Source organism: Buteo buteo, chromosome Z (genome assembly GCF_964188355.1).
Source record: "Buteo buteo chromosome Z, bButBut1.hap1.1, whole genome shotgun sequence".
Taxonomy (NCBI): Eukaryota; Metazoa; Chordata; class Aves; order Accipitriformes; family Accipitridae; genus Buteo; species Buteo buteo.
Genome location: NC_134204.1, coordinates 38,939,489 through 38,949,481, shown reverse-complemented (window position 1 = coordinate 38,949,481; position 9,993 = coordinate 38,939,489). Strand labels below are relative to the sequence as shown.

The following is a 9,993-nucleotide window of genomic DNA, read 5'->3' as shown; positions in this document are numbered from 1 at the left end:
TGATGTCACAGCCATGACCTCACACCATGCGGGCCCAGGCCTCTGTGAGATCAGGGCCTTGCTCAGCCACGTGGCACTCCAGGCCACGACTGCCTGGCTGGAAGCAGCTCACCCTGTCCTGGTGGCTGTGTGCCTGTGGCAGGAGCGCTTCTGCCAGGGATCGGTTTGGAGCTTTTGCCTGAGCGGCCGTGCCCTGGGCAGGCAAAACTCCTGGGGCTGAAGGAGAGGCTGTAAGATTGCTGGAGAGCTTGCTTTCTCCCCAACATGAAGCGGAGAAGGGCTCCCCGGAAATCACAAGCGGCACCGAGAGCCCTGTCAGACAGGAGAGCTGGCAGCGACTCGGAGGATGAGTACGTGTATGGGGGATTTGTTCCCCCTGGGGGCCTCATCTGGGGGGTAGCACAGGCAGAGCCTAATGCGGGGCTGGCGGGGGACGCGGCGGGGAAGCTGACAAGGACTATGTGCAGAGCGGCAGCCGTGGGTCTTGGGAAACTCGCTGAAAGCCCCTCCGACCCCCTGGGGTGAACCCCTGCAGTGCTGCTGCTGGCGCCGGCCGGCTGGGGGTCCTGGCCGGGGGGCTCGGGGCATCCCTGCTGCTCTCCTGCACCAGCCGTCTCTGGGGGCTGCTGCCGCAGGCACTCTGCAGGTGCGTCTGGGCAGCCTCTGGCAGAGCCGTGGGAGAGCTCAGCCCTCTCCTCGCCACGTCTCTGCTGGGGAGAGCAGCCACAGGGTGTTTCGGGGAGGGCTCTGGCCCTTGAGCGGCAGGGGCCTCGGGAAGAGGTGGGGGGCTTTGGAGGAGGGCGGCCTGCACCCTCTCCCCGAACAACACGGGGCCGCTGGGATGCCCGCCCAAGGGCAGGCTGGTGCAGCAGGGCCCGGTGGGCAGAGGAGGAGAGGGTGGAAGCGGCTCTGCCGCCTTGCTGCAGCTTCCCTTTCCCGCCACGGCCGGGCCGTCTCCTGGGAGCCTTCCCAAGGCCTGTCTTCTGGCCACGAGCTCTGCGCGGGCAGCTCCCGCCAGCATCGCGTCGCGTCGCATCGCATGGCATCTGTCTTTTTCCTTCCCCAGGTTCACTCATTCTCAGGCGGCCCAGGTCATGACCCAGCAAGGGCCTGCATGCTGCAGGGACAGCGCTCGAGAGAGTGAGAGTAAGTTCAATGCTGCTTTGCTCTGCAAAGTCCTCTGGGATGCGCCCACAGAGCTCCTCTGCACCAGAGCTGGAGGAGATGGTGCCGGCACAGGAGGGGGGACTGCAGGCTGCCCTGCTCTGGGCAGGACTCTGCCCGGCAAGTTTTTGCCGGGAGCTTGAATCAAAAGGGGAGGGCGAGCGCTCGCAGGCTGCTAGCACCTGACCACAGGGCAGACAGCTTCCTCGGGAAAGACGCCTGAGAGCCTCCTGTTCCCTCCTGCCCGCCCCAGGGACACCGGGGGCTGGGGTCAAACGAGCCAGCGAGGGGTGAGGAGAAGAGGCTGCCTGCCACCCCATGTTTGGGGCCGGGCCTGACAGCCCTGCAGAGCCAGCGTCATCCTGCTCTGAGGAAAGCCTGGGGCCGTCTCAGCTACGTCACCACGACCGAGCTGGCTACCATGTCCACGTCTTTGGGGGTTCCTCTAGCAACCATGGGGTACACCCGTACGGTGGGAGCCCAGAGGCCAGAGCCTCGTGCCGCCCTACTTCCCCGGACGAGCCGTCGGTGCCGTGCCTGCAAGGGGATCCTGCCCAGCCCTCAGTCCTTTCCTCCCAGGGTGCACCCAGCTGCCCCCTCGCCAGGGCAAATCCCTGGCCCTGCCCTTGCTGCTGCCCTGGAGAGGGAGTGCGTGGGACCAGCGCCCGCCTCCCCGCAGGGTCTGACCTGTGTCCCAACGGGTGTCCTCAGGAAGGGTCCTCAGGGTTTTCTCCGGCTTCTTTCCCAGGCTTGGTCTCGGCCGTTTCCGGCCGTCTGGCGCTGGCGCTGGTGTCCCTTCAGGCATACCTCAGCACCTTCGTCTCCACTGTGTGAGTACAGCACGTGTCCGACGTGGACACCGAGCGGGGTGCCGGCCGGTGGGTCAGGGGGAGGCTGGCGGTGCTCCGGACCGGGGGAGCGCGGCTCCTGCTGGCAGCAGGTCAGGTGCTGCCCGCGCTGGGGCAGCTGCTTGGAGAGCAACGAGAGCAGAATCCCTTGGCAGCCCCACTCGGCGTGCGCGTCAGCGGCCGAAACCTCGGGCCGCCACGGAGGTAACGTGGGCGCAGCGGAGCGCTCAGGGTCAGGGCCGAGCCTCTGCAGCAGAAGGCTTTGCCGCGGCCTTGACCAGCCTCTGGTGGCTGGGGGAAAGGGGGTGGACCCGTGGGGGCGGTGGAAGAAGAGCAGTAAGTGCCTGCTGCTCCGCCTAGTGCTGTGGAAACACCCCAAAACAAGAGGTGTTTCATCTCAAGCGCAACCAGGTCTGCCGCCTTAGCGAAAGGGAAGGCGAGCGCACAGCAGAGACCGCCCGAGAGCGGCTTTCCCTGGCCAGGTCTGCTTACTGCCCTGGGTCATTTTAACTGTGTGTCTGAGGGCGATCTCGGAGCGCGCTTTTTGGCAAGCTCTGCCTGCCGTGTTGAAGGGTGCAGACAGAAACCGTGCTCCTCTGGAAGGGGGCTGGCCTGTCAGCTTTCTGTCAGCAGCTGACCTCCAGAATTGGCGCTTCTCAGCTTGCAAGTGAAAACGCCTCCCTCCAGGGAGGGGTCTGCCCCAGCCCCTGAGCACTGGTAACGCCAGGACTCCCTCTTTTTCAGGAAGAAGATCACCCAGAAGAGGAGCGGGCTCTTTATGATCCTGTGCCTCATCTTCGTAGCCGCTCTCGGTGAGTGTTCACCGGCTGCTCACGGTAGCACGGAGGTGCGGGATGCAAGCTTCGGTGGGAGGGAGGGAGCGGTGCTGGAACGCCCGTGGGGACCTTCCAGCCTCCCACTCCTGCAGCTCAGGGAGCTCCGTCCACGCTGGAGGAAGCGGAACCGGTGACAGGCAGGGCCAGAGCTGGGCATTGCTTGGGAAGCGGAGCCCAGCTGAAGGGAGGCTCCTTGGTGGTGCCGTGCAGGGCGGGGATGGAGAGGTGTCTCTCTCGCAGCCTGTGGAGCCAGGTGTTGGTGCTCACGGCAGCAGGGAGCGAACCTCTCGGCAAACCTCTTGCCTCCCTGGTGTGGGAGGAGGCAGCGGGACTACGGGGGTCGTTAGAAGCGCTCGTAAAGTAACTCTCTCTCTCGGTGATGTGAATTACAGCTGGGGCCTACTGCGGGACCTCGCTGCCCGTGAGGGTGCTGTGGGCAAAGAAGGTGCCACAGGTGAGTGACTGTTGCTGCGGGACAGGAAAGTCCCACAGAGGAGCCCTGCTGACGGTGGTTTGGTAAATGGCCGAATCCTCCGTCTCCAGGCTGCGACCCAAAGAAGCGGCAGCAGCTTCTGCTGGGCCTTGCTAGAGCCACCGGCTCTGGGGAGCCCCGGCCGCTCTGGGACTCAAGCGGAGAGCCTTTCCCTTTCAGGTGCTGCTGGAGCAGCCTGTGGGCCAGCTGAAGGCCATGTGGTAAGAGCCCCCTCCCGGCCCACAGCTTATTTGGTGGGGTAGCAGGAGCCGGCCTTGTGCTGTTTGCACTCCCGTGCCTAGTGCCCAGGCCTCGTGCCTTTCTCTCTCTTCACCTTTTGCTGAAGCTGGAGCTGAAGGGAAGCACTCGCAAAGCAGGGAAAGGGAAAGGAAAGGGGGCTCGAGCACCCGTGCCTCTGCTCGTCTCCGGGCTTGCAGGCTCTGGGAGGGGCTGAGCAGCTCCCTGACAAGATCTGCTTTCCCGGCATTCTGCAGGAACGCGGTTGCTCTGCTGAACGAACAACAGCAGGAGGTGCAAGAGCTGAGGAAGGAGATGGCGTGCCTGGTTGCACAGATGAGCCGTGTGAAGAAGGTGATCCTGCGCTTTGGGCAAGAGGGCTGGGACAAGCAGGGCCCCGCACAGGGTGCTTTCCTGGGGCTGCTAGCGGGGTTCTCCTGCTCACTCCACACACCCCACACACCCCCCTTACCGGGGGCTGGTGGTTGAGCTTCTCCGCTACAAAGCCCCTTCCTCTGGCCAAGTTTAACTGCGCCACGTCCGGCAGGGGAGGACTGCCGAAATCCTTCTCCCAGTGCGCTGGGGCCTCTGGTAGTTCTGGCCTGGCCTCAGAGAGCAGTGAGACACAAACGCCCTCCCAGGAGCATCTGGCCCTGGCAGGGCTGAGCCCGTCTCCAGGCTGAGATGGGCAGCGTGGAGGTGGAGACGAGGCTGCGGGGCCCAGACCCACGCCCGCACTGTGGCCGTGGAGGCGAACGCTCTTGCCGAGCCCTCGCTCTTCTCATCAGAAGGCTTTGAGCCTGGCAGCTGTTTGGACCAGGCTTGTCCTGTGCTTTCTGACACGGGCTCCTTCCGTTGCTCTGGGCCGCGCAGGACTCCGTGGTCACGCCGAACGGCCTGCTGATGTGGTCATCCTCCGTGTTCATTTCTGCCGTTCCCAGGAACTTGAGGACATGAGAATGGCAATGTCCGCGATGCCTTTGGAAGAGAACGTCCAGATGTCTGCCTGGGCTCTGAAAAGCACAGGTATGGATGCGGACAGGCAGGTCTTGTTGCGCTGGGCTCCTGCTTGGCAGGCCCCAGAGGAGGCCGAGCTGCAGACTCTGCTCTCTGAGGCCGGGGGAGGGGAGATGGAGCCACAGGGCCCGACCGCGTGCCTGTGGCGGAGCGGGTCGCTTCGGCTCAGCCTCGGGCCCCACGCAGGTGCCCCTGCCAGCACTTCGCCCTCTCCGCTGAGCTTTCCTGGGGACTGCAAGCGAGGGGTCGGGTCGTCCTTTGCCCTCCATGCAGCAGGGCCTCAGCTCGGGCCCCCTGCCCTCAGTCTCCCAGGCCCCGCAGGCCTTCTCTTTGTGCAGCCGTGAGAGAGACTGGGCTGTCACTGGGCACGGGGATCCCCTCCTTGCCTGCGTCACCTCCCAAGGGCACGGGGCTGGGCACGGGACTGGCAGGCAGCCGTAGAAATACCCTACAGCCACTGGGCCCTCCGAGCCTGGGGCCTCTGAGAGTCAGCTGCTCTCTTCTCCCTTCAGGGGTCACCATCGACCTGCAGGCATCACCCAGGAGCTACGCGTGGCCCTGCAGCGTGTTCTGGTTCCTTTGTGATCTGAACCGTCCGAGTACTTTTGCGCAGGTATGGTAGCAGAAATCATCAGTGCTGGTTTTGTTCCCCCTGGTAAGGATGAGGGCAAGCCCCAGGGCGTCTCCCCTCAGGCCAGTGGTGTTGCTGAAGCCCGTGGCCCTGGTCAGGTGCCAGACACCTGGGGCCTCGCACGGGGCTCGGCTCGCTAGAAACCAGCAGCTTCCCCCAGGAGCTGGGCTGAGCTGAGCTGAGCTGCGTCCTGCCTACCGTCCCTGGCCACCGCTGGGTGAAGGAGCTTCTCTGGTCGGGGCGATCGGGATGAGGGGACCGAGTGCACCCTCAGCAAGCTTGCAGACGACACCAAGTTGGGCGGGAGGGTTGGTCTGCTTGAGGGTAGGAAGGCTCCACAGAGGGATCTGGACAGGCTGGATCGATGGGCCGAGGCCAATCGTACGAGACTCAGCAAGGCTCAGTGCCGCTTCCTGGACTTGGCTCCAACAGCATCCCGGCTTGTATCAGCAATAGTGTGGCCAGCAGGACTAGGGAAGTGCTCATCCCTTTGTACTCGGCACTGGTGAGGCCGCACCTTGAATGCCGTGTTCAGTTTCGGGCCCCTCGCTACCAGAAAGACGCTGGGGTGCCGGAGCGCATCCAAAGCAGAGCAACGAAGCTGGCGAAGGGTCTAGAGAACAAGTCCTGTGAGGAGCAGCCGAAAGGACTGGGGTTGTGTAGCCTGCGGAGGAGGAGGCTGAGGGGAGACCTTATTGCTCTCTACAGCTACCTGAAAGGAGGTTGTAGCGACGTGGGTGTCGGTCTCTTCTCCCAAGGAACAAGCGATAGGACGAGAGGAAACGGCTCAGGGGAGGTTTAGACTGGCCAGTAGGAAAAATGTCTTCACCGAAAGGGTTGTCAGGCATCGGAAGAGGCTGCCCAGGGAAGTGGTGGAGCGACCATCCCTGGAGATGTTCAAAAGACGTGTAGACGTGGCACTTAGGGACACGGGTTGTCGGCGGACTTGGCAGTGCTAGCTTTACGGTTGGACTCGATGATCTTAAGGGTCTTCTCCAACCTAAATGATTCTACGATTCTGTCATTCTCCTTCGCGGCGCCAGTTGGCTCCCCCGGCTCCGTTAGATGGGGCGAGGCGGGGGTAGGGGAAGATGCAGAGCTGCTGGGCAAAGAGCGAGCCTTCTTCACAGGCCTGACTCAGCTGCGGGGTATCAGATGTTTCATGATGGATATTCTCCTCTCCCGGGGAATTCAGTGAGCCCTCTCTCCCTGGCCGGGAAGACGTCCGGGCACGTCTGTCCATGTCCCAACACGCCACTCATTTCGAGCACAAATACAGCCCGCAGGCGCCGTGCCACCGGTGCTTCTGGCCGCACTGGTAGCAGCGCGGGCCATGTCGCGCCCTCACCAACCGTTGCCGTTGCCCTCTGCTTTCAGATGGACGATTCCTCGGGATACTGCTGGCCTTTCCAAGCGTCACGGAGCCAGCTGGTCATTAGGTTGCCCGCACGAGTCCAACCAACCGCGATCACTGTGCAGCACCCCTTGAAGGAGTCCTCTGCGCTCGGGGACATCAGCAGTGCCCCCCGAGATTTCACCGTCTCTGTAAGTCTCTGCCGGGCACTTGGGGCTGGGACCGAGTGCTGGGGAAAAGCCGTACGGGGGACTTGCTAGTCTCTGCGCATCTGCTGAGCGTCAGGTGCTGGTCTGTCCCGAGCACTGCTGTGCCCTGAGGGGACATTTCAGGGGAGGTGCAGGGTGGTGTCATCCCATCTTAAGACCTGCTCAGTGTGTTTGGGCCCAACAGCTCAGCTCCACTGCATGCTGCGCCAGACTGCGCTGGAGCCGCAGGAGAGGGGGCGGGGCGGGGGCCCAGGTCCGGCATGCGTGTTTTCTCACGGCTGGCTTGGGCCTTACCGTGCTTTCTCTCCCAGGGAGCGGATGAGGAAGGAGAAGAGGAAGCTCTGCTCGGGACGTTCAGCTACGACATAGAGAAAAAGCCGACCCAGACCTTCCCTCTGCAGGTACGGGAGGTGTGTGTGGGCAAGAGGCCAGGGCAGAAACGCGGGTTTGCCAGCAAGCCAGTGGCAGAAGGAGCGTGGACGGTCCTTGCCGGGGCAGGGGCCCAACCCTGGCCGAGAGAGACGTGGCAGGCTTTGGAGGGCTGAGCAGCACCCGGCAAGGGCAGCAAAAGTAGAGCGAGATGCGGGTTGGCCCCGTGGCTGTGCGGGTGCCCGGAGCTCCCTGCCTGTGCCTGCTGCTCCTGGCAGAGCCAGCCGCGGCCTTGCCAACCCACGTGTGCTGCGCGCTGCCCTGGAAGGCGAGTGTCGGGTGGCAACAGCCAACAGGCAGCACCATGGGGATGCCCCACACCCAGTTGCAGGGTGGCCGGCATCCCTGGGCCTGGGCTTTGCTGGGGAGGCAGGTGGAGGAGCTGCTGGGTGCTGCCGCATGCCATGCGCCGGAGCGCTCCTTGGCCACTCTGCCAGCACAGAGGCCGCAGCGAAAGGAGGGGGTGGCGGGACAGGGCCCGAGCCCGAGCTGGGTAGGCGGTGGCAGGGAGGACACCCAACGCCTTGCCCCAGCAGCAGGACTTCCCCCAGGTTCCATTCCCCCCCGGGCCAGAAAGCCTCCGGTTTGTACAGCGGCCCACCCCGCTCTCTGAGGTGGGGCTTTTGCTCTGCAGAGGACAGGGGTCCTGGGTGGGAGAAGGGAAGGAGAGAGAAGCTGTCCCCTCGGCCAGGGCGGGAGCTGCGCCTCCCGGAGCAAGGGCCAGGCTGGCAGAGGGAGACGCGCGGGGCCTCCCGCCGCTCCTTACGCTCCAGGAGTGATGTGTCTTTTTGCCCTGTTTTCTTTGCAGAATGAGCTTCCCAGAGCCTTTCAGTCTATCAGGCTTGTCGTACACAGCACCTGGGGAAAGTCACGCTACACCTGCATTTCTCGAGTGCAGGTTCATGGGAAGATAATGGGAATATAATGGGAAGGAACACCATCGGCCGGGCACGAGACGACCTTCTACTGTAAAAATGAATAAAACGAGAAAAAATCCCCGGAGCAGAGGACTGTGGCTGTTAGTCTGGAGGAGAGCGATGTCCTTCCACGGGCCCTCTCAAAGGCCACACGGGGTCTAGACATAGCGGGGAACCTAGGCGGGCCTGAGAGGTGTGCGGAGACCTGGGCGAGGGGGGTGTCCATGAGGAATTCCGTGCACAACCAGGGAGAAGCTTCTCTGATTGTTTGGGAGGCACACCAAGCTGCTCGGCTTGGCACGGTGGGCTGGTTTTGCCCATTGCCGAGGCGGCTGGATCTGGCTGTCACCGGCTCAGGGCAGTGCCCGCCAGGCATCTGATCCGTGCGCACTGTTGCGGCAGCCCCACGTAGGACCCTCCGCCGAGGAGCAGCCAGCCCTCTGGGGGGATCCTAGCTCAGCCCTTCCCGCTCCCTCCGCCATGCCCGTGGTGCCTCCCCAGGCACAGCCCTCTGGCCTGCCAGTGACATGGCACCCCTGATGCTCCGGCCTAGCCACGGGGGCCTTGTGGAAGGGCACAGGCATGCGAAGGGCTGCGCAACGTGCGATGGGCTGGGAGCAGCCACCAGGGGAGTGCACGTGCCTGGGCACGGGGCACCGGTGCCTCACGGGAGCTGGAAGCAACCAGGGAAGCCAGGACAGGAGGGCTCTGGAGGTGCCCGGGGTCCCCCGGGGCCCCCAGGGGTGGTGGGGGTCCCAGCTAGGGGCAGCTGGGAAACCTCTGGGAGCCTCTGGGAACCTGTGGGATCCAGAGAAGGAAGTAGGGGCCAGGACAGCCACGGGGGGCTGGTGGCAACACGGGGGCACCTGGCAGGCACGAGGGCTGTTGGGTGGTGCTGGTGGAATCACGCAAGGGACAAAGTGCCTTGGCACAGGTGGCACAGCTCCCCCTGATGGCCTGTGGACCCAGACACGTAGGGATGGGGGGCAGCCAGCGCCAGACCTGTCCATCGCTTGAGAAGTAGAGCCCAGCTGAAGTGGGGCTTGTCAGGGGCACTGTGCAGGGGGGGCGGGTGGAGGAGTCTTCCCCCAGCCCGTGGAGCCCGGTGTTGGTGCTCACCGCAGAAGGGAGGGGAAATGGGGAGTAGCTGTGGGGCCCTGAGCACCATGGCAGGATCTCTTGGTGACGGGAATTACAGGTGGTGCCTACCAGCTGGCTACTCGGACTTCTCCTGCCTGGGCAGCTCCGCCAGCAGCTCTCTATGGGGCCGCTTCCAGCTGCTCGTCTCTAGCGAGGGGCCTCCCTTTTGTGCTGAGCACTGGCTAACGTCCCTCTTGGCAGCCCACCGCTCCACCAAGAAACATCACTTGGACTTGCCAGGCCGCCCTGGTCTCCAGGGGCTCTGCTCGGAGCCCACGGCAAGAAGAGAAGAGGAGAAAACTTGTGCGTCGGGATACGAACGCTGTAATAAGCAAAGGAAAGAGGGGAAAAACCCCAAGGCACGCCACAGCCGTCACTCAACACCTTGCGCAGGCAGGCTGATGCCCAGCCAGTCTCCAAGCAACGGCGACTTTGCAAAGACCAGAGCCCCCGTCTTTATTGCTGAGCACGACGTTACACGGCATGGAATAGCCCTTTGGTCAGCTGGGGTCGCCTGTCCTGGCTCCGTCCCCTCCCAAGCTCTTGCCCACCCCCAGCCTCTTTGCTCGAGGGGACAGAGCGAGAGACAGAGACAGCTCGATGCTCTCTAAGCATCGTTCAGCAGTAGCTGAAACCATGGTGCGTCATCAACGCTCTTTCAGCCACCCATGCGAACCACGGCACCGTACGGGCTGCTAGGAGGAAAGTCAACTCCCGCGCAGGCAGACCCAGTACGGGG

The 9,993-nt window shown here is 63.7% G+C and overlaps 1 protein-coding gene across 1 annotated transcript; it reads left to right on the top strand.

Moving 5' to 3' along the window:
• Nucleotides 1-264: 264 nt before the first annotated feature.
• LOC142027124 (uncharacterized) lies at nucleotides 265-6,819 on the top strand. Its single transcript, XM_075020809.1, has 10 exons — nucleotides 265-477; nucleotides 1,418-1,636; nucleotides 1,876-1,994; nucleotides 2,757-2,824; nucleotides 3,241-3,302; nucleotides 3,501-3,541; nucleotides 3,815-3,911; nucleotides 4,499-4,583; nucleotides 5,087-5,187; nucleotides 6,583-6,819. The coding sequence occupies exons 1-10, from the start codon at nucleotides 265-267 to the stop codon at nucleotides 6,817-6,819; spliced, it is 1,242 nt and encodes a 413-aa protein (XP_074876910.1).
• Nucleotides 6,820-9,993: the final 3,174 nt, after the last annotated feature.

Bases quoted from the DNA above. Each gene is read 5' to 3' on its own strand.
- LOC142027124 (XM_075020809.1), top strand. From the start codon at position 265: ATGAAGCGGAGAAGGGCTCCCCGGAAATCACAAGCGGCACCGAGAGCC. The intron at 478-1,417 runs GTGGGTCTTGGG...TGCCCGCCCCAG, and splicing joins CTATGTGCAGAGCGGCAGCC to GGACACCGGGGGCTGGGGTC. The intron at 2,825-3,240 runs GTGAGTGTTCAC...TGTGAATTACAG, and splicing joins CATCTTCGTAGCCGCTCTCG to CTGGGGCCTACTGCGGGACC.